This window comes from Pteropus medius, unplaced genomic scaffold (genome assembly GCF_902729225.1).
Source record: "Pteropus medius unplaced genomic scaffold, Ma_sr-lr_union100, whole genome shotgun sequence".
In the NCBI taxonomy this organism is placed as follows: domain Eukaryota; kingdom Metazoa; phylum Chordata; class Mammalia; order Chiroptera; family Pteropodidae; genus Pteropus; species Pteropus medius.
The window spans coordinates 19,124,293-19,149,317 of NW_024340692.1; the positions used below are offsets into that span (position 1 = coordinate 19,124,293).

At 36.2% G+C, this 25,025-nt stretch overlaps 1 protein-coding gene across 8 annotated transcripts in view; it reads left to right on the forward strand.

Moving 5' to 3' along the window:
- TMC1 (transmembrane channel like 1) overlaps positions 1 to 25,025 on the forward strand; it is a 259,282-nt gene that overhangs the window by 223,199 nt on the left and 11,058 nt on the right. For all 8 annotated transcript variants that reach the window (XM_039841651.1, XM_039841643.1, XM_039841469.1 and 5 more), the window contains 6 exons: positions 424 to 618; positions 2,037 to 2,216; positions 2,336 to 2,497; positions 9,169 to 9,297; positions 17,693 to 17,760; positions 22,988 to 23,227. In XM_039841651.1, the coding sequence (XP_039697585.1) occupies positions 424 to 618; positions 2,037 to 2,216; positions 2,336 to 2,497; positions 9,169 to 9,297; positions 17,693 to 17,760; positions 22,988 to 23,227 (974 nt within the window). The remainder of the gene's footprint in view (positions 1 to 423; positions 619 to 2,036; positions 2,217 to 2,335; positions 2,498 to 9,168; positions 9,298 to 17,692; positions 17,761 to 22,987; positions 23,228 to 25,025) is intronic.

The following is a 25,025-nucleotide window of genomic DNA, read 5'->3' on the forward strand; positions in this document are numbered from 1 at the left end:
TTCTTCTCCAAATTTGGTAATAAAATAATGGCATTGTCTTGAAACAGGAGACCATTAGTAATCAAAATCAGATATTTTACATAACAGAACGGTGCTCATTATTTACAGGAATATTAGCTCAATATTGAAAATGACTTTAAACTATTATGGTGTGGCTTTAAAAACAAACAAACAAACAAAAAACCTGTACTGGTATTGAATTTAGAATGAAGACTATCCTAGTAGTAGATCAATCAGAGTTTGTAAAAATTTTTCCTTCTTTCTCTCACTTGTTCTCGCTTCCTGGCAATATTCACTGGTTTATGGAATCCAGATTTAGTTTACATTTTCATTCCTTACATCTGATGTTTGCAAAATTAATTGCTGAGTTCATACTTTTATAGCTCAAATATTTCTCTTTTTCTCTGTTTTGCCTTGGTACAGGAGGCTATAATAGAAGAAAGAGCAGCCCAAGTAGAAGAAAACATCCACTTGATCAGATTCCTGAGGTTTCTTGCTAACTTCTTCGTGTTTCTAACACTTGCCGGGAGTGGATACCTCATCTTTTGGGCTGTGAAGCGATCCCAGGAATTTGCTCAGCAAGATCCTGACACCCTTGGGTGGTGGGAAAAAAATGAAGTTCGTCTCTGCATGCTTTTTATGTGTTTAGAACCTGACATTTGAAATTTTATGGGTTATGCTTCTATGGCGAAATATTAAATAAGTCTTCTCTTTACCTGTGCCCTCCATCCTGTCCTGTGGGTTAACCAACCCTGTCCCACATTTTCCTCTCTATTCCAGCCTAATTTCCAAATCTGTCTCTGTCTGTTTTTCATTTTAGGACATTCTGGAAAGTTAGAGTTAGAAGAGATATTAGCATATACATATTCCAACCCATACATTTTACAGATGGGGATAATGAATCTTATGAGACTAGGTGATGTGTTTGTAGTCACAAAACCATGGAGAAGAGTTAGAGTTAAAACCTAGAAATCTTGATTTCAAACCCCACACTCTTTTCATGACCTTATGTTACTTTCTCTGTAAATCCTGCATCTGTCATTGAAAGATCCAATTGTTGCCTGAATTCTTTGAATTGGCAATGATAAAGCACTTGCTTCCTGTGTTTATCTTACCAACACATTCAAATTGCCTCCTCCACTTTGGCAAGCCTGGGTTTCTCCCTGTTTTTCACTAGCAACTTAACTGCCAATAATCCACTTTCTCCTCTGCCTTATTTCCTACCCCTCCAAATTCTATTCATTTAAAGAAGGCTTTTTTCTCGTCATAAAAGTAGTACATGCTCTAGATTCTTTACTTTGACTTAACTTAGCCTAATAATATAATCATAATGGTGTCAGTCAGGAGAGAAAGACCACACATTTCTTACTGGTTTGTTTCTCTCTCTCTCTCTCTCTCTCTCTCTCTCTCTCTCTCTCTCTCTTCTCCTTTTTACACACACACACACAATGCTATGTGTTCTCCTTTTGTTTTCTGAATATTCTGTTTTCTTTGATAAAACCGTTCCTTTTTTTTTTTTTTTGGCTCCAAACAGTTTGTATTTCCCAGAATTCAGTATTTAGTCTTGAGCCCCCCTCAAGGAATTTATTCATTCTAACTGATTAAACTGGCCCATATGCTGATGATAGTCGAATTAGTATTTCCAGTTTGTACCTCATTTCTCAAGCAGATCATTTTTCATTTCCTTTGGAAATATTGTTGTGAAGTGCATCACCATATCAGAATTAGAATCAGTTACCACGTAGAACAATACATGTTCTTTGGATCAAGAGTGATGTCAATTGCATCCCTCATTATACCAGGAAACACTGTTATTACTGGCACATACACAAGCTCATACACAAGCACACTTTGAGAATGTTGAATATTGTCTTTGATGTTTTATTAAGATTGCATTTTTAAAATGCATGAGATAATCTTCTTTAATCTTATAAAAGATCAAAGGAATCAAGCTGGGATCTTACAAAATTCTGGCAGAAAGCAATAATAATTTCTGAACACCATTAACCTAGTTCATCCCTTGTGTCTCTTCATAGATGAACATGGTCATGTCTCTCCTGGGGATGTTCTGTCCAACACTGTTTGACTTATTTGCTGAATTGGAAGACTACCATCCCCTCATTGCTCTGAAATGGCTGCTGGGACGCATTTTTGCCCTTCTTTTAGGCAACTTGTATGTATTTATTCTTGCCTTGATGGATGAGATTAACAACAAGGTAAATCCTGTGTCTGGATTTTTCTTGCCATCAGCATGTTACAGCATTCCCAATCTCAAGATTGACAGAAAGGCAGTCTGTTTCATCTTCATTTCCCGCCCCATCTCTTTGCTTTCTAGATTGAAGAGGAGAAGCTAGTAAAGGCCAATATTACCATATGGGAAGCCAACATGATCAAGGCGTATAATGCATCACTTACTGGAAATAGTACTGGGCCACCCTTTTTTGTGCACCCTGCAGATGTACCTCGAGGACCTTGCTGGGAAACAATGGTGGGACAGGTAATATCACAAATAGAAGTGCATGACAATTGATGGATTAAAAAAAGATCAGAATCAATATTTCTTCCATGGGTATGACCTTTCTTTATTGCTTACTAATAAAAAAATAGCTAAGATTTATTGTTTACCATGTGCTAGCTGTGAATTTATTTATATATAAAATATAATATTTATATATATTATCTCATGTAGTCTTCATATCTATCCATTGAGGCAAGTTCTACCCTTACATCCCTTTCACAGTTGCATATAAAGGAAGAATATTTCAAAATAGCGTGAGATCTTTACTACCTATTTGTGTTTTTATAAAGCACCTTGATTTAGGTACAGACCAAAGAGAGTATTTAAATTGAACTCTATTTAGCGTTACATGTTTGCTAGAAAAAAAAAATGGGTTCTTTGGGAGCACACACTAATAGTAAGTTCAATAATGTCAATTTTTGTTAAATAATCATCTCTTAAGCATTAAAGGAAATTTTAGGTTAGTTGTTTTCATAATGATTGTGTACAAGGCCACAGTCCAAAACTAGTGGTATTTTATTAGAGAAAAGAAAAAGTGTTTCATATGGCTTTCTGTCCAATAAGGGAAGCAAAACCAAAGGGAAAAAAAATTCTACTTTGGGTCTCTTATTTTTATACAGAGCTCCATTTTATATTTTAAAAAGCCTTTAATTTTATCTCATTAGAATTGACACATCTAATGTGCGTTTTATAAACTGATTTTAGACTTTGGTTCATCATGGATGAATAAACATTATAAAATATGTCATAGTACTTCTGTTAGGCAACGGTTTCAGCAGTAATGTGGTCATTGTGAAATTATTTGAATAATATTTACTGTGTATTTATTTTTGTAAGATAAAAGGAAAATTCAAAGTTAACATTAGTCTTATAAAACTAATATATTTTTTTTTAAATACGGATGTTATTCGATGTTCTCAGCTTCAAACAGATGCTCAATGGATATAAGCCAATCAACTATGATTTTAATTGTGGAAAAAATATGGAAAATATATATAACGCTAGAACATAACATTGATGACTGAGTACAAAAAGTATGGTATAGTTAAGGATTTTATTTTACTTTATTTTTTAAGCTTTCAGGGATCTGTTAAACCCCTTTCTTTTCAATTACATGTTATTAAATACTAAATTTTCAGACATGCACATTTCATATGTGTTTACAGGGACATATCATGTATGAAATATTAAATTAAAAGAAATGAAGAGAAAGCTGCTTATATTTAGTAGAGAGGTGCTGAGACCTACAGTGTGGAAGACAGAATAATGGCCCCTCAAAGATGTCCACGTCCTGATTTCTGAAACCTTTTAATATATTACCCCATATGGTAAAAAGTACTTTGCTGATGTGATTAAGCAAAGGGTCTTGGGATAGGAAAATCATCTTGAATTATGTGAGTTGGCCTAATGAAATAACAGGGGGGACAAAAGAATTAAAGTCAGAAAAGCCAGATGTGACAGTGGAACCAGAGGTTGGAGTGATGTGCTTTACAGACAGAGGAGGGGGGCCATGAACCTAGGAATGCAGCCGGCCTTTAAAAGCTGGAATAAACAAGGGAGCAGATTCCTCCCTGATGCCTGTGCCTTGGTTTTAAACTTAAGACTTCCAGAATTGTAAAAAAAATAAATTTGTGTTATTTTAAGCCACTAGGTTTGTGGTAACAGGAAACGAATACATAGGAGTACACAGGTTTCTGTTTCAAGGCTCCTTGAGCAAAGTCTGGTTATAGTGTTTAACATGGGTTTGTTGCATCATATCTCAGCGGCTCCCTAAATCTTTGGCAGAAGTTGAGAGAAATGAAAAAAACAAGAAACGTAGTTTTCACAAACTCAAAGAGTTTGAGATGTTCTCTTCTATACATCCTAGAATGCAGACTGGCACAGGGCCAAGAAACCTACCCTTAGTAGGCAAATAAATACCTATTAAACTGGATCAGTAGGACTCAGTGTAAAGAATAAGATTGGAGCTGTTCGCTTCTGGAGAGAAGGCGATGATTAATTAGACATGAATGCCAATGCAATCTAGGAGAATACTTATGTTTTTGATTATGCAGAAGCATCTGTGATATTCCTGCACATACTGAATTTAAAAAAAGGAAAAAAGTATTTATTTACTTATTCTTTTTGGTGGCCTCTGGACCATGCTGCTTGCATTGTCCTTAACAACAATGACAAAAAAAACCCCTATGCATAGTGCTGTTCTTTACTTCATCATCTTGCCTTACTGCACTTTGAAGTATTTCCCCTTTGCTTTTACCCTTCTTTCTCTAAAGGAGCATTCAGCACTTGGACAGTCTGCAGGAGCCACCCGGAGGGAAGGGGTTGTGGTTTTGAATAGAATATTGATGAAGGAAGTGGAATCCATGGGACAAAGAGGACACAGGGAACATAAAAACCCTGAGTGCTGGGACATTCTGGCTTCTAAGAGATCAATATTTATATCCATACACCTGGAAACATTTCTTTTAGCCACTTAAAGAAAAAATGGCTCTAGAAGAATTAGTAAAGGCAACTCTTGTGCATGTAATGTTGCAGACATGCCCCTAAAGGTTCATTGATTGTTCTGTGAGAACATTCCACATATTCTCTCTTCTCCTCCATAGCTGTCCTCTGCTTTGTTTTTCCTCAAGGATACAGTGGGACTCAAAGCTCCCTTTGAATTTGAATATAAGATAATTTGGTGGCTCCTTTATTATTCCAGGGAATCTCAAAATGTAGTCATTTAGTCTCATCTCCTATGGTGTGTGATAGATAGGCAGCAGAGCCGTTCTTGGGAGACAGCTATTTGGAGCTATATACTGAGGTCTGTATTTCAGGGAAGGAGAGAAAGCAGCCAACAGCCAAAGATAAACAACAATTTATTGAATGCCTCTAGTGTGCCAAGAACTACCTCTTTGAATTTTAAATTACCCTTTTGAGAGAAGTTATATTATTATCCCCATTTTATAGATGAGGAGATCATGACGTAGAAAGATAAAACAATTTGCTCAAGACCTCAAAAGAAGTCAATGACAGGAGCCCATATTTAACCTATCTAATTAAAGTTTGTGTCCTTGTCCACAGTGCTGAAACATGAAACATGGTTAGCATCAACGCATACTCCCCAAACTCCTGCCATGGAATATCTACAGACTGAGGCCCTTTGTGGCATCCCTGCAAACAATGCTCTTAGGTTTACTGATCAAAGTGGCCAGTCATTTTAACTAAATGTCACGAGTGTGAAGTTGTTAGGCGAGGAGCTCAATGCTCAACAGGAACCTGTGTGGGGACCACGCTCCCATCCTGAATAGAATGCTGGCTCTGGGATTGGATGATGTCCCTGAGATGGGCTGGACCACCATTTTGGGGATTTTCTTTCTTATAAATCAGTGTGTTCCTTCTATGCTATGTGAATATTTTAACATTATAATATAAGGTTTGAATCTTCTTCTGCTATTGTCTGTGGAAGTTAGGACACTGCTTAGGAAAAATAAAATTTCAGCCATTGGGATGAAGAAGCTTAGGAGGATTGGGAAGACTTCAAAAATGCTCTGAAGTTTTCTTTTATCTGAGGAAATCTTTCTGACAGAAGAGGGAAATATTGATTCACCAGCTCTCATTCCCACTAGTCTAGCATGGCCCTGTGTGGTATTAATGACCAACTTGATGACACAGAGAAGCTCTGGGATAAAAGTAAGAATATAAGTACAGTTCAGTTGAGATACTGTCCAGTAACAGCTGCATGACACTTGTTTGCTGCAGCAATGGCTGGAGTAAAAAGGTGGGCCAAGACAGTGTAAAGTTTCTGTATAATCTGAAAACCTAAAAATATCCTTCATAGCCTACCTCTAATGGATGCTAGTTATTAGAATCTGAACTCATATTGCCTGGGAAATTAAAGGAGAATAAGAGTAGGGAAGAGAAAAGTTATGGCCACAAAGAACTGCGTGAATTTACTATCGCGCAGTCATTCGTTCCATATTAATTGAGTGCATGCTAAGTGCTAGATACTAGAGGTATAGCGGAGAGCACAGGCGGACCAGTTCTCTGTCCTTGTGAAAATTGTAATCTTTTGGGGAGAACAAAGCCTCTAATTAAATAACTATGCAAAATTGCAAATTTGCAATGGCTACAAAGCATTATAAGAATAAAATGGATGGAATTTGAGAACTTATAGAGAAGCTTGCCTTTGTCAGGAGGTGAGAGAGGCTTCCCTAAATGGTGGTGCCACGCTGATATACATGTTTATTGGCACAAACCGAGTCATGAGGTGAGGTTAGAATGATTGAATGGAGTGAAGACCACATGCCAAGGTCCTGTGGCCTGAAGAAGTATGGAGTTTGAGGTCTGAAAGAAAGCCAGTGGAGCTGGAGTGGAGAAGACAGAGGAAAGAGCAATGCAAAAAGAATAGAGAGTTAGGAAGGTTTCAGATTATACAGAAACTTTACACTGTCTTGGCCCACCTTTTTACTCCAGCCATTGCTGCAGCAAACAAGTGTCATGCAGCTGTTACCGGACAGTGTCTCAACTGAACTGTACTTATATTCTTACTTTTATCCCAGAGCTTCTCTGTGTCATCAAGTTGGTCATTAATACCACACAGGGCCATGCTAGACTAGTGGGAATGAGAGCTGGTGAATCAATATTTCCCTCTTCTGTCTCTTGAATGAACAAGTCTGAGGCTTAGTCTGTGTGGCTACTAAGAGGGTCCCCAGAAGGATCGAGGCCCAATTGTTCTAGTAGTGACAGTTTTTAACACATTCTTGAGTAAAGCCTTTCCTTTTTTCCCTGTTTCATTCTTCCCAATCCCCACTCCAGTTCTTTGACAACACCTCCCAAAATATGCTACCTGCTTACAAGCTCTCATCACAGGAGCTATATTTTTGGTGGAAACTAATGCTACAATAATTTTTAAAATTTATCTTTTTAAATTTTCAGTGTGATATATATTTTTTGCTTTTATTATATTTATATTATAGTTAACTTCTATTTATGGCAAACGATATACATCTTTTATTTACAATAGTGGTTAATTTTTTAAAAAATAAATTATATGAAAAGTAATATCAGGCAAAGAATATTTCAGATGGAACTTGGATGTGACAAGAATCATGAAGGTGGTACATGACTACCAGGGTTCAGAAAACACTGCTTTGAAGTATGAGGCTCTAAATTAACCTAATGATTGCCAGTGAAATGGCCCTTTGCCCTATGAGAAAAATCTTTCTCTGTAGTTATTTTAGAGGTAACTGGAAATAAACACCAACTTCTCAAGTTATAGAAGAACATTAATACTTCTGGCAAAATATGTCTTATTAGATAGTGTCATTCTTCTTAGGGCATGAATTTTTGGGAATGAACAGAAAGAGAAGAAGCAAAATATGATAAAAATTTATAATTCTATGTCTACTCTTCTATATATATTGCTTATTGTCATACGAGTTTCATGAAGAAATAGTGAACTTCTCTAACTCTCAGTGCACACGCTTTGCACATAAATTCAAGTTCACACCACTAACCAGTTTCTAATTTTCTAGATCTTTTCTAGACATATGCATAAATATATGTATATATATGTATACACACAGGATTTTTGTTAATATATGAGTTCATACTACATATCATGATTTGAAAAATTTTTAAAAACCTGTTTCTTATTAGAGCATAACATTTCAGCACTTTTTAAACAACTTTATTGAGATACAATTCACGTGCAATACTATTCCACTCACTTAAAGTATACAATTCGATGGAGTCTAACCACAGTAGCATTTTCTTTTAAAAGATCACAATATTTTGTTGTGAAAACACCCTGTTTTATTTAATCTCCTCCTGAGCATATTTGAATTGTTTCCAGTTATTTTCTGGGAGAAGCAATACTTTCATAATTATACATATGGATTTGTGTACTTGTGTTAATATTGCCATAGAATACATTTCTAGAAGTGAATTTCCTTGATCAAATTCCACACACTTTAAAATGTGATGGATCTTCACAAATTCCCCCCCACGCATTGTGCCAGTCTATCTTTCTCATCAGTTTATGACAGTGCCTGTCTCACCAATATGGAGAGGCATAGCTTTTTTTAAATATTTATCACTCTGTGAGGCAACAACTCATTGTTTTAATTTTAATTTTTATTGTGTGGAGTTTAAGTATTTTTGAACGTTTTAATTGACTGTATGTTTTCTCCTATGGATTTATTATTTATGATATTTGCCATTTTTTTCCCTAATTGGATCACCCATCTGTTGTCATACTGATTCGTAAAAGTTTTTAATGTGTTAGGAAAACTTACTGCTATCTTACATGCTGCAAGTGCTTTTTCTAAGTTTGTCTTTTAACTTTATAAATATTGCTGTTTGTCAGATTAAATTTTAAACTTCTGTGTGGTCAATATTTTTCTATTTGGGGTTCATGTATCCCGCTTATAAAAGTTTCTCAGTAAGAATACTTTAGATACAGTGATTTTGGAACAGAAAACAATTACTTTTCAACTAATAAAATAGGTGTAAACAGTCTTTATTTGCTAGATGTGCCTAACTAGTTTTTCAACTATTAATTGCAGTTTCTATGCTCATAGTATTTAGAAACATGAAAAATTTGATGTCAACACTAGGACCACTTGAGGAGAGAAATGTAAATTTTAATGCAGATAATATCTCAACAGGAATTTGTGCGGCTGACTGTTTCTGATGTTTTGACCACCTATGTTACAATCCTCATTGGGGACTTTCTCAGAGCATGTTTTGTAAGATTTTGCAATTACTGCTGGTGTTGGGATTTGGAATATGGATATGTAAGTATTATATTCATTTTTCTCTTATCAGATTGTTCCCTTGTGGGTCATTGTTTACACACACTATTCAAGAAGACATTTCAGAATTTACAGGGCGGGTTCGTCGTTTTAGATGTCAATATGGTAGTCCCCTTTTGCCCACAGAGAATATGTTCTGAGATCACCAGTGAATGCCTGAAACTGTGATAGTACTGAATCCTACATATACAATGTTTTTTCCTGTGCATACATACCTTTTCACCTAAAGGAAGCACTTTACAGCTTCTCTTTGGCACATATGAATCACTATGCCTGTGCTTTGGAGACATTACTAAGTAAAATAATAGTTACTTGAAAACACGCTCTGCAATATCATGATGGTGGACCTGACAACCAAGATTACTACTAAATGACTGAGGGGCAAGAAGTGTACACAGCATGTGTATGCTGGACAAAGGGATGATTCACATCCCTGGTGAGATGGAGCAGGATAGTGCGAGATTTCATCATACTACTTAGAATGGTGAGAAATTTAAAACTTATTTAAAACTCATTTTTGGAAATTTTCTGTTTAGTGTTTTGAACTTCAGTTGACTGTGGATAACTGAAACCATGGAAAGTGAAACTGCGCATAAGGGGAGACAACTGTAAATGAAGACCAATGAGTCGGTTTTAATTCAGAAGGGATCAGACTTGAGTATAATGGCTTATGATATTCTCATGAGTTAGCAGAGGTTAGCTAAAGCAACGGATCTTACCTGCCCATTAAAATGGACTCAATAAATCTTGGACCCATAGTCAGCTCCCTCCCCATGAAGCTTGTTGGCATTTCAAGAAACAGGGCAGGATGGGTAGTGTCAACTGCACATTCTATTAATTCCTTTGCATCCTAATAAACGAACTCCTGGACACATGTCATTGGCCACTCACTGTGCAGTGCATTGGAGGATAAAAGGATTCAATAAATGTAATGCTTCCTTCATAAAACTCACAGTCTAATAAGAGCTCAACAGAAATACAAGCAGGGGGCTATGGAAGTTTTGAGTAAGTCCCAAGGTGCTGATAGGGCTTTGGCAAGTGGCGAAGCTAAATTCTAGCAAATTTCTCTAAACCCCACTGGCGTTGACTTCGTCATGGGCTCACTTGCTTTATGCTCAAGCCCAGGTTCCCCCCACTTCAAGTTTGAGCATTGCAGCAGAATCATCTTGGGAAATATGACCTGGGGGGTTGGTAGTACTCATTTGCTTAAAATTTTCCATTGCTTTAATGGGTATTTAGAAGGAATTCCAAATGCCTTTCTAGGGACTTCGATACCCTGTGTGATCTGTGGGTTTTTTTTGTTTGTTTGTTTTTTTCTTTCCCTCTGAGCTTATCTCCTACCTTTTGCTCTTTCTTTGTGAAGTCCACAAATGTCGGGATTCTTTCTTATGCTCAAACACAAGATGGTCCTTGTATTTGAGCTAGCTGTTCCTCCCTCCAGGCATGCAGATTCCTAAAATTTGGCATGGCTGATTTCTCCTTATCATTAAGGACTCAGCTAATACGTCTCCTCAGAACTCTTCTCCAACCATCCAATCTAATATAGCCTACCAGACACTCACAGTTCCAACACAGTTTTATTTTTTTAATATGATGTATAACTATTTGACATTTCCTTTTTCAAGCATGCTTATTATCTGTCTCCCTCTATTAGAATGAAAGCTCTCTGAAAACAGAAACTTTGACGTCTATGCTTAGAACTATGCTCATCACATGGCAGGCACTATGTGTTGATTCAGTGTTGAACCTCCACATTCTAGCACCATCTACTGACAAAATTTAGCTTGCTTCTAGGAATATACCTATGGAATCAGCTCTGCCTTAGTATTCTTGAGACAATGATGTTTCTCTCCTCACTAGTTAAGGGATATCTTTTGCTGCTGACCTTCCTCCTGTCTCATGACCTCTAGTCTTAGAGGTCACATACAGAACTGTTTTCAAGACTCTGGGCTAGATACTCTGCCTGGCTATCTTACTTTGAGATCATACCTTTTATTAGGTCATCTCTATCACTCACACTGAAAGTGCTTCTCTGATGAGCCAAAAGCAGTTAGGTAATGCTCTTTGGTAAATGACAGTGAGGTAATGCTATAGATCCCGGATGTTGTGGCATTGCTTTCCCATCCCTGCTATGAGATATTCAGCTGGCTTGGTTTCATTTCTATTTTTTTTCACCTGATTCAGCTCTTCTGAAGCAGACATAAAAATTGGCATTTTTTTTTTGTTGTTGTTAGACTTTTGCTTGGCTTGTGCTTGCCTTTTGCCCCTTACTGCTTGCTTCTTAAGTGCTAGAAAATTTTACTTCAAATACGAAGTCAATACAACATGACCTGGATGCACAAAAGCTGTAATTAAATGACTAATTTATTATTTATTGAGTGCTGACAATGCTCTTGAGTTAGTACGAAGTACAGGAAAAAGACAAGTTCCTGTTCTAGGTCATAGAGAAAGAATTTTCTTCCATATGTTACCTTTGGAAGGCTCTTCAGAGAGAAGTTCAGCATCAAAACAAGTTTTAGAATATTAAGGTTGGATGATGGGTCTTTGATGTGGATTCGATTTTCATTGGCCTACCAAGTGGACAGCGTACACAGCTGAGTGCCTACTAAGTGCAAAACCTTATGAGCAAACCTCTGTGCTGGGTAATAAGGGGATACAGACATGGAAAAGATATAAGCTGAAAGAGAGATTGCAAACTTGGGCTTGCAGGCTAGATTTAGTTTAGATAATTTTTTTCTTTGGTCTACAGAGGGGTTTGTTTGTTTTTAATGTGCTAATATTTAAAAACTGAAAAGTTTACATTAAAAAATATGGATTTCTTGCTTTTCTTGACATATTAGAAGGCCTAGCAATATTAGACCCATATTCTCACTTATGAGAAATTGGTTGGAGCTGAAAAACCACTGCCCTCTTCAGATTTATTCATTCACCAGTTTCTCACATTTTTACTACTCTTTAATTTTGCAAGCTCCCATGGTCAATACAGAGCAAAATGTAAATGTTATAGGAGAAACCAACTGTTATATGACTTTGGGGCCGGTGACAGTCAATAAAAATGCAAAGACATCATGGAGAAAGAGATATTTGAGCCATCTTGAAGGAATTTCAAAAGATTGAGATGGAAGAAAACATTCTCAGTGGAGGGACAGCTGTTAAGACAGGGCCCAGCAGCTGGAAAGTATGGGCAATGCAGGCAGAAAACAGAAAATCTAGAAAACCCAGAATAAGTTAAACATGAAAATAAAAATTACAGGTAATCCCACCACTCATGGCATTACTTATATGGATTTTTGAATCATATAGTATTAGTATTTATATATAGATAAATAAGTACTATAGATTCATTTTAGATTTTTATAAACATATATAAATACAGTATTTATATAGAAATATATATATATCATATATACAGTATGCTGTGAACTTATTTATGAGGTGGTTTTTAAATGATCGTATGCTATTCCATATATGAATATACTATAGTTATTTGCTAAAAAAAACATATAGCTGGTCAGTGGTGGAACTAGGGCTCAAAGTCATGTGGCGGTCAACTTTGAAACCATCAACTAGATTTCGTGTTCATTTTCACTATAATGTTTAATGCTAGAAATTTTAAGGACTCTGCCAAATCATGAATAATTCATGAGCCAGTCTATAGCATTTGTACCTTAAGGTGCTCCCAGGCCTAGACAGGTCACTTGCAGGCAGTTAGCAGGGAGGGCAGGGATATAGAATTAGAAGTTAAAACTGGCATTCTTCAGCTGGGAATGAGATATTATTTAGCAGTCTAGGAAGATGGCATGATAAAGAATCAGTAAGAAGTCATGGGTATCCCATGAAGGGATGAGAACATAATGGAAAAAGGAACAGCATGGGCTGGATTTGAAGTTCCACTTGAATGTTGGATGGAGTCTGTCTGCAGCAACAAAGGTTGAAGCACAAAGCCTCAAGGTGCTGAATCATCCCAGTAGGTGAGGCTAGGATTTGTCCTACATCAGTGGTTCTTAAATTTAAGCATACATCAGAATCGCCTGAAGACATGTGAAAACAGAATTTCTGATTCAAGATATCTGGGGTGAAGCCCAATAATATACTTTACTATCAAGTTCTAAGACAAAGCTGCTGCTTCTCGTCTGAAACCACACTTGAGAACCATTGCCCTAGAGCCACAGGCCAGGCCAGCATGAAGCTCTAAGTGGAGTGGTTCCAACTGTGGGAAATGAAATTCGTGTGAAGGTCATTGCAATGACAGAATTCTCTCTGAGATTCTGAATTGCATTTCACAATATTCATAGGTTGATGATCTGCCCAAAATAACCAAACTTGTGGAGAGAGAGTGGGTTTTCCCAGGCTCTTTAGTCCAATGAGTACCATATGTCTTCCCTCTGGGTAGATGACTGACTCCCATCCACCAGAAACAAAGGTCCAAATATAAAACAAAATAATTTCCAATCCCTCGACTATTATGGACCTCAGCCCCAAGCATGTTTTTTCCCCAAGCATCATTTATTTACCTTTAAGCATTTTAGATTTTAGAGGCAATCAAACAAACATTTTGCAAATTAATTTACACTCATATTACTTTTAAGAAATCTAAACTGTAACATAATCTCTTATGTTTAAAAAAATTCACCTCTAAAAGAATGAGCATTGAATTTTATACTGTATATGTGTGTGTGTTTGTGTGTATATGGGTATGGGAGAGAGGGTTGCCTTCTTACATTTGTTTCATGTTTAGAGTGGGAGTTTCTGAGTTTAATGCATACAGTATTAAATTTCATTTCTAAGATATTTATGGAGAAGCAATTCTTTAATAACTGGGTCTGATTTTCAACCAATTACATATTTTAGATTAAAAGGGATTTTAGAAATTATTTAGTTTAGAAATCGGCAGACCTTCTCTGTAAATGGCTAGTGTTTTTGCTTCTGCAGGTGCGATATTGTGATATAATAAGAAATACATATTTTGGTCTTAATTTCCAGCTCCTGGCCAGAGCTCCTAATATCTTTGTATTTTCCTAAGTGATAGGGTGCTAGGAACATCTTTTGTTCTAATATTTGGTCTTTGATCCTGGTTCCTGACACAGAGCTCCTAAATTCCTTGTAATTTCTTGGGTGACAGGAACAATTTTTTTTCTAATGAGGCAACTCTTAGTGGGCTCCTGGATAATTTCTGGTTGGGGCCTGGCCACCAGAAAGTCCAAGCTATGATAAGAAGCTTGACATTTTCAGCTCCATTCCCCTATCTGCCCGGTAAGGGAGAAGGACTGGAGACTGCATTAATAATTGGTCATGCCCGCTGATGAAGTCTGCATAAAAATCTCTGACCTGTGGTATTCAGAGAGCTTCTGTGGTGGCTGAAAACATCAAGGCGTACTAGGTAGATAGTGCGTCAAGAGAGAGCATGGAAGCTCTGTGCCACTTCCTACATACCTTGCCCTATGCATCTCTTCCATCTGGCTGTTTTGTGAGCTGTATCCTTTTATCATAAACTGGTAATCTAATAAATAAACTGTTTTCCTAAGTTTTATAAGCTTTCTAGCAAATTATCAAATCTGAGGAGGTAGTCATGGGAATCCCCAGTTTATAACTAGTCAATTAGCATAGGTAACAACCTGAACTTATGGTTGGTATCGAAGTGGGGGCAGTCTTGTGGGACTGAGGCCTTAATCTGTGAGATCTGCCCTAACTGCATTGTTAGCGTCAGATATGAGTTAAATTGCAGGACATCCAGTTGATGTCCACAGAGAATTGGGGAATTTCTCGGTGTGTGGGGGAAACTCACACATCTCTGTCAGAAGTATTGTGAGTAAAGTGTAGTAGAAGAGGAAAAAAGGGGACTTTCTTTTCAGCGGGCCATATGGTCTCTGTTGTAACTATTAAACTTCTGTTTTGCTCCCAAACAGCCACAGACAATACATAAACAAATAAATGTAGCTGTATTCTAATAAAACTTTATTTATAAAAACGGATGGTGGCCCAGACTTGGCTCATGGGTCATAGTGTGCCAACCCCTAATCTGTTTCATAAATTTATCTGTGAGAGAACTGAGGCCTGAAGAGATTAGTGATTGGCCCAGTTCACCCAGCTAGGAAATGGCAGGGCAAAGTCTCATACTCAGGTCTGAATCCCAAATATCTGTACTACAGATACACATGGTACAGTAGAGCTGCCCTCTACCCTTTCTATGCATCTGGTCAATTTATACATCAAAGCTTTATTCCTCCAGTTGCCCCTGCTGCAAACAGGGCCGGGGGTTCCCAGTATGTTCTTTGAGCTTTTCTAGTCACATAGTAATAAAAATATCTGATCTCAAATGACCTTTAAAAGGTTCTTATGCTTGTGAGAATAAAGGGAATGTACTTCTAAAAGGCTGAATTTTTTCATATTTTGTAGTTTGGTGGGCTAAATCAGACACTATTCTAAAGAGGCCAAGGTTGAAGTTTTGATTCTTAAACTGACACAGAGAAGAGCTACTCGAAGGCCACAAATGGTGCAGGCCACCAGGCTGAGCATTTTTCAAATGTGTTTTGTGAGTTAACAGGGCTCCAAGAGAGAAAAATAGATGATCCAGAGCAAAGTGCTCTCTTGGAAAGAAAAAGATGCAGAATTAATGTTTCTCATGATAAAAAGCAATTCGTTTTTTTTCTCCATGAAGGCCACATTTTTTTCGTTGTTAATTTTAGGACAAAAACTATCAACCAGATCTTTTTCTTTGCATCTTGTGAATATTACCTTTCTAGGTGATGAGCACACTAGTGAAATACTTTGTATATCCTTTAGCAGTATCTTGAGTGAATTTATGTTGAAATTATCCATATTAGCTTTGTCCAGCCTAATGTAACAGGGCTACGTAATGTTTCATTATGTATCATTTGATCATTTTTTTTATCTTGTTATTTAACCATTGTTATGCTGTCCTTGCTGTTTACTCCCTGAATCTGTTAACAAGGCATATTGCACTTATCTTCCAATTGACTCAGAGAGCACTACTGCCTTTTGGAAAAGTGATGAAGTTGGTTTTAAGAAGTCTCGAGCATTCAAATATTGTGATCATTTTATTGGCGTTTCAAATCACAGACCTGTCCTATCTTCTTATAAATATATGTTTGGGTTTTTGGATTTGCGAAGAACCGACATTTTCAGGTCGTGTGTGTGTGTGTGTGTGTGTGTGTGTGTTGGAGAGGGAGTTATGAGGGTACATATGGTGTAAAGTCACATGTGCAGATGTGAAAATCTGAGGCAATAATAGAGACCTGCCCCTCTCTTGATTTCTCTTTCATGATTTCTTGATCTTTTCACTTCATATCTTTTTGCTGTTCTCTTTTTCTCTTGTTACCAATTAATTAGTCAGTCTCCTGCCTGATTATTCTGTTTCAAATTAAGTAAAAGCCAATTTTATTGCCCTTGCTAATTAGCGTTAATCTCATTGGTAGAAGCTTTCCTTCTAGGATGCCTAATGTGTCACCAGGAAGCCTTTGAATTGGCCACCTTGAGACAAATACCTGCTTTAGTTTCTATTGGTGGCCCCTCTGCACAAAGAACAGCCTCATGCTGCTGCCCTAAGCAGCATGGTATTATGCAGGAGACAAATACTGGACACTGAATTGCATAACTTCTTAAACTTTGTTGTATTTCTCTATATTTGTTTTATTGTAAAAAAAAATTCACTTTTTTTGTTTAAAAGTGTTTTATAATAGGCAAAACTTAAGGAAGAAAATGAAAGTCATAATCCATCACCACGTATAATAAATATTAATTTTGCTGATTACTTTTGAATTATTACTTTATACAGTTTCATACTGAGTTGGTAAAAATAATGAATGTATAATTTATATATTTCTTGTTTAACATTAAAACATTGCTTTCTCTTGTGTATGTAAATACTCTTCCAACAGTGATTATAATTAGCTGTACTATATGTCATAGTATAGATATACAGCATTAATTTCACCAATGTTAGACAGTTAGGTGGTTTCTTTGCTGCTTGTTTAAATTTGTAAACATTTAAAATATTTTGTTAAAACAATTCATAGAAGTAGACTTAACAGTGTCAGAGAAAATGAAGTTTTTAAAGCTTTTAATATGTATTAACAAATTGTTTTTCTAAAAGTTTTCTCCAATATTTACTTTCACCAGCAGTGCATGAGAGACTGTCTCACACTTTCATAGCACTGAATGACAGATTCGCTATGTTAAAAAGGGTGCTTTTAAATTTTATTTGTTAGTAATTATTTATTATATTGATTACTCTACTATTATTGCTGCAAGAGAGTAGTTGAGAGCTTAGCTATACCTATGCAGAAACATAAAATACTAGCCTTTCAATATTTACCATTTAAGCTACTAATCCAATGAACGTCTGTGTCTCTTCTAGCCTTCATACACCGAATTTGACATCAGTGGCAACGTCCTCGCTCTGATCTTCAACCAAGGCATGATCTGGTAGGCCAGCTGTTGAATAATTGGCCGCTTTTAGAAAAGCCTCCGAGTTCATTATTTCATAAAGCATTATAACCCAGTGTCAGAGGAGACCGCAGTCTGTGTCTAAGTCAACGTTTGCCTTTGCAGAGTGGATGGTTATGAATAGTTTACATTTTTCTTTTTCATATCTTAAATCTCGATCCTCAAAGGCATCCGCCTGTTTTGCATAGTACTCCTTCATCCAATGATGGGAGTCCATGTTCTGGTTGGTAGATTATTTGAAGGCTTCTTATATTTTATATTCTGCAACACTAGGATCTAACAGTGACGTTAATGATCACATTACTACATATTAAGTGTGAAATAAACTGATGTAAGGTCTCTCTGAGAATCTGATTTTATCTTGTCACTATCGAATATATTTAAAATAAAACTTATAGCTACTTTTAAAAATAGTATCTTACCAAATCCAATAGTTTATAGAGATGAAACACATGTTTTAGGAAGGTCGAGTTAAAAATGTGATCTTTATTTTGGAACTAGTTTCACAGGGCCATTTGCACACCAGAATTATTTCTTTTGATGTACAAAGGATTGTCATATCTTTTATTAAATGAAAGCATTCTTCCTATAAACCTTGACAAGTTAAGATGATTTGATACAGTCAAAATCATGTTTTGAGCTTAAAAATTGAATCATAGCATACAATTCATCTGGGGACCATGTGTCTTAGAAATCTGTCACCCTTAACTAAGAGCACTCCAATCTATAAGCACTTATAATTGAGCTTTTTTATCCTGCTGATACATGTCTAACATAACACTGCACCACTGACCATACCTTTGTCCTATGTACAAGTACCAGTAACTAGGTTAAGTCTTTGCACAAGTATCATATATAACTCAAACCTTTCAACCATAGCTGGCCTGAATTACTAAACCTTTGTGAGACTGGACCTCTCTGCAAATATATCTTGCTTCAGCAATATAAAGACTGTAGTTAATTATATCTTGCTTCAGCAACATAAAGACTATAGTCAAGGACCCCATCATCTTGCCACGGGGCCTGTCAAATTCCTGTGCCTCACTGGCTCAATCAATATGAAGAAAAGACTATAAAAAGATTATCTTCTCCATTGTCAGATATGTTTAAAAATGTAATTCTTGGCTAAATTCTGCACATTACAGCTCATGTGTCTAGAGAGTCATGAAGGAGTGAAATGAACCTTTTATTCTCCAAGCAGGGAAGAAAGTCAAGGTGGCCCAGTGTATGACTACTGACAGAGAAAGCCATGGGGGCGGATTCTATGGGTTCTGGAATTTTTATTTCCTGGAAAGGATTCTGTTGTCATGGCAGAAAATAGCTAACCTTGCTATTCAAGTAATGAGAGACCACTGTGCTATATTAGTTTTAAAACTCCCTGGCTCTTACAGAGTGCCATAAATCCCTCAGGCCTGGAGGGTACCATTTGTGCAGACATATGTTGCATCTCTCTTTCTTATTCTTTCAGATTTAAGGCAACAGATCATCTTAGAAATTCATTTTCATTATCAGAAAAGCTGTTGTAATGGCAGTCCTATAATTTTACAGCTCTTTCTACATATCACTATTATTCATATTAACGCTCTTAAAAATCTAAAAAATGTTCTCCAGTTTTCTCATGGGCAGATCCATTATCAAGATCTCTGCAGTATCACTGCACTATCACTTTCTATGTATTATTCCTTTAGATATTAGTCAAGTCTCATTTCTGATTAGTATGAAGAGGACGTTACTAAGCGATTGTGCTTTTTGAGTATACAAAGGCAGTCACACATTTTCCAGAGTTCCAGAAACAAAAGAACTATTATTCACCTTCAGACCAACCCTTTGTACAAATATTCTTTTCCTAGTTCCCAGGAAGTTGGTGAGGGAGGATGTGGTGTGCCAGGTGCAGGGGTGTGGAGTGTGTAGTAGGCTCTCTTGCACAAGGGCACTCACACATGGTAATCTACTGTTTGATGAGGCATGAGGATCTGATAACTGAGTTTGGCCATTTTCTACAGAAATAATCAAAAGAGCATGGGGATTTTTTATCAAATTCCATTTGTTTGTGACTGGAGACATTCAATTACAACTTTGGGAGGTTTTAAGTAGTGGAGGTTATTTACACTGATGTTATTAAAATCAAATATTTATAGGTAAAATCCATTTTGTTATGAATTGGCTGAAATGATCAGTAAACCTTTGTCAAACATTTATTTTTTAAATAGCATAGGTTTTTCGAAATCATATCTAATTGACGAAAACACAAATTATCTCTGTCATAACAGGATGTAGAGGCAGCAGAGAACACACAGTGAGGGAGAAGATGGGTTTGGACATTGCTCCAATGCTGTCTCATTGTATACCGTCCCACTGGTCTTGTCACCTTTTGCTACCTCATTTTCTCAGTTGATCAAGTATGAATAATTTACCTGACATATACAATGTCACTGGAGTGATAAGAAGAGCTAAATAAAGGAAGCTCTCACTTGCTTTGATCTTCTTGGGAGGAAAGCAGTTTATCAGGCTAAGGTATTACAATGATATTTTTCTGGCAGATGACAGCATCAAGTCTGGGTAAGGGGCTTAGTGGGCAAGCTGATTAGTGAGTGAGTCATGAACAAAGGTAGGATGAGCATTAAGGTTCACATGTTGCTGTGCTGCCAGGCCCTGTTTTTCAGGTTATGGCTCTTGTGTCATTTGTTCAAAATGCCTATGTGATATTTATTTGGAAAATTTGAAATTTATTTATTTACCAATGCATGTACAGATAATGTGTGTGTACATATATATGCATACATACAAACAATGCACATATATGTATAGGTACACATGTGACTTTAGGCAAGTCTTGGTCTTGAATTATGTACAAAATTATGTCTTAGGATAGCCTAGGTTGTCCAGCAATGAAATACTAAAATCTTGGTGGCTTACAAAAGGAAAAGTTTATTTCTTGTTCACACTACAAGTCTAATGTGGATTGGTAGAAGGCTCTGCCCTTATAAGTTACCCTCACTGTGGAGGTTTAGAAAGACAGAATCAGATCCATCTGGAACACTGCTGGTCAGGGTAGCAGAGAGAGAGGAGAACAAAATAGTACACAGTGTTCTTAAAATTTCTACCCAGCAGTGAGACACCTCATTTTTATTTCTAATTTACTGGCCAGAACAAATCACATGGACAACCCTGACTTTTAGAAGAGGAAAAGCATCATTATCTAAAAGCATTGCATTCCAAATATTGGCCTTTGGAGATATAATTTAGTGCTTTGTTATTCTGACCACTCAGCTGGACTGTCGCTCAGTCGCTTGCTCACGTTTTGGGAGTTCCAGGTTCTTTCATGCTATCTTGTAACCAGGATACCCTGTGTTGTTCCAAAGTCTATCCTCTCATTAAAAAAATTAATAAAGTTTATATCTTAAGTAAATTTTAGGTTCACAGAAAAATTGAGTGGAAAGTACAGACAGCTCACACATATCACCTGCTCCCACATGCACAGCTTCCCCACTATCGTCATTGCTCACCACAGTGGTGCATTTGTTGCAGCTGATTAACCTACATGAACACGGCATTATCACCCAAAGTTCATACCATCTATTTATTTATTCATTTATTTATTTAATTTTATTATTATTATTTTTTATGATGACATTGGTTAATGAAATCCAATAAGTTTCAGCTGTACACTTTAACAGTAAGGCATGTATGTTTACACTGTGTGTACCTCCCATAGTTAGATTTCTTTCTGTCACCACATATTTGACCCCATTTACCCCATCTACCTTCCCCCCTCCCTGCCCTCTGGTAACCACTAGTCTATAGTCCATGTTCATGAGTCTCTGTTTGTTTGTCCTGTTCATTTGTTGCTTTTAGGTTTATATTCCATATATAAGTGATATCATGTGATTTTCAACTTTTTCTATATGGCTTATCTAGCTTAGCATGATTAGTTCATGCCATTTTAAAAAATAATTTAACTTTCCACAAAGTCTCTGGTCAACTCAGTATGTAAAAATATCATTCAGATCTGTTGTGTGGACTCTTATCAATAAGATAACCCAAATTGTGACGAGATTCTATTTTTCAATAAAATATTATAATGTTGGGTTGCACAAGTTGAATTATAGTAGACACTAACTTCTTTAACTTAACTCCCCCACCCACAATAATAAACCAAATTTACACTGGATTGGTTAAAACAACAATTTTACATATCCAGGAAATATAAAATGGTAAACCTAACTAGAAATGCTGAGGGCTTTATTATAATTTGAACAGTCAAAAAGGTATGATCTACTTAAACTTCTAAAATAACTTCTAAAACCTCTTTTTGGTTTTAGATTAATTAATTGTCATTAATATAGTTTTGTGGTGCTAATGGATTTTTTCATCAAATAAAAATTAAAGTTTATTTTGTTGAAATAACCAATAAATCCATCAAATAAAAGTGACCTTACCTACATGGTTCCTATCTTAAAGTGGTATTTTAAAATATGTTTAAAAAATCAGGTATACATTGCAGTGGGTTTCCAGGGCAAACAAAAGTAATAAAGTAAACAGATAAACTAAATTAAATGGAAGTGTTGAATTTTCATCTTGAAACCATATAAAGCTTTTTCTAGGATAGCAACAAAATATTATTAGACATAAATACATCATTCCCATCCGCTCTGAACATTATAACAGTCACAAGTAGAAAATACTTCAGAAAAAGAAAACCATTTCAATTTTTCTCTTTTATTAAACAAAAATTAATTAGCCATGACAAAAGTAATTAATCCAAATGTACAGTTTATTTTAACAGAATATGTAGTTTTAAGGGTCAATTATATAAAAGTTATTTTTTGTATGTATGAATCGATATGAGTATTAGAGGAAATTAGGTTTATTTTAGAAGTAGAAAACAAGAAAAACAAATGTAATATGTATATTGTTTACTCTGTTGTAGTTTAAATTTGCTAATGATAGCAGATGATTGGTGGTCTGCATCTTTCTATGATGGAATTATGTATACAATACCCACAATAATGAGGGAAATGGTAAAATGGGTACAGAAGATGGAAATAGCTTAGCCAATTTGTTTATAAAAAGGGTTCGTATGGTTGAAAGTGGCAATATGTTTTCTGCCTTTGGCAAATAAGCAGGATGTGAAATAAACAGGTGCTGTGTAACCTTGTTATGGAGTGAAGACTCCAATTGAACAGAATTCTGTTTTCCTTTCTAGGATGGGCTCTTTCTTTGCTCCCAGCCTCCCAGGCATCAATATCCTTCGACTCCACACATCCATGTACTTCCAGTGCTGGGCCGTGATGTGTTGCAACGTTCCTGAGGCCAGAGTCTTCAAAGCTTCCAGATCGAATAATTTCTACCTGGGCATGCTCTTGCTCATCCTCTTCTTGTCCACCATGCCCGTCCTGTACATGATCGTATCCCTCCCTCCATCTTTTGATTGTGGCCCCTTCAGGTTCTTGTCTTTGAAATTTTATTTGGGCATAGTTTTCTTTCAGGCATGAAGATAGTAATGGTCAAAGTGTGAATTATTTTCGTTTTTTCAAACAATGGCATCTTGGTATGTGGGAATGAGATCCTTTGGATATTCAGGCTCATTAGGTGACATGGAGACTCTTAGGCAAGTTTCATCTATTTTCTCATAAAAGGGAAAATAACTGCTCCAGGCTCTGCCTAAGTAAATTATGGACAATGAGTCTGAGTTATTTCTATATAAGGACATAGCAAAGAGCTAGTCTGGATATGAAAGGTTACCTGATGCTAGGCCTTTGCATGCAGATATTTGAAGCTATTGCTATGTCTCATGTGGACTACCACATTGGAAAAATAAATAAATAAAAATAAATAAATAAATATAGTAGATTACCCCACATACTACCTGGGACATAGACTCATCATTAAAAAGGGTCACACAATTTATAATCCAAAATGCTACATGCCAGTAAAAAATTAAAGCTATTTCTCACATATATTCTCCCTAAATAGCAAGGATAAATCACTCAAGTCAATAATAGTTAAGAAATCTCTCCGATTCAAGTTGAAAATGTACTTTCTACAGTTCTCTATGACAGAATTCTCTCTCTGACGCTTATCAAGAAAGCAAAGACCCCAGGATATGGAGAATTGAGATTTCATTTCTTAAAGAGTCTTAAAAACGAATCTATCACAAGTCTCCCCCCAAACTTCTGCATGTTGAGTCATTGGGCAGCATGCATTCGAGGTATTTTTCCTTTTCAGTGTAGAAAATGTGAATGTGAAAAGCCGTGTGAATGAGAACCATGATGCAATAATGGTCACATATAATTTCCCCATCATGCTGTCAGACCCAAGTTATTAAAGTCAAAAGGTTTGTTGCCCATTGACTTAAGTATAAAAGAGGAATTTTCACTCTAATAATAGTCTGGGTTATTATGGCTTTACTGGAAAAGAAAGCAAGAAAATGTTAAGCCAGCTGATAGGACAGAAATTACTGGAGTTCTGTCAATTCAGGAAGCTAATATTGACAAGTCCTGTTCATTCTCTGCCCCACCCCCATCCAGTGGGCTGAAATAAATAATGCAGACAGTGACATCTGGAGACTAAATATGAAATTGCATTCTTGAAGGAGCGATTGGTCTTAATAACTCCTTGATAAATCTCAGAGTATTCAGTTCAAGACATAAGCCATTCAAAGACCTCAGTTAACTGCAAATTACCCACACAACTAAATATACAAGATAAGTGTGCTTTTAACTTTTTATTGGAAGTTAATACTTTTCAGAAAAATGTATCAAAGTGACTTAGCTCTCTACACGGGAGACCCCACAATGTCAATATGGAGCTGGGTGGTATTAACACAGGTACATTTGTATTAAAAATATCATCGAGCTAGGCATGTACAATGACTATACAATTTCAGGCTTTGAGCCCTAACTTTTCTACTTTTCTTTATATCACACTTAATTACTATGATTGTAATGGGAAAGAAATCATTTGTTTCTAAAGCATAATATCTGATTTTGACCAAGTGTTTCCTAATTGGCAAACTTAGGCAAAATTACTACATATACATCACTATTTTAAGATCAAGGAAATTTAAATATTTTCAGTAGAGAAGTAGGGAAGGGGTTCTCTCTATCCTATTTAATCTATTTTTCCTATCAGCAAAAGAATGTATACTTTATTTGTGGACTGAAAAGTTAAAAGGATTTTTCCACCCTAGAAATGAGGTGAGAAAGCTATGTTAATAGGAGCCTCATGACTTACCATCTATA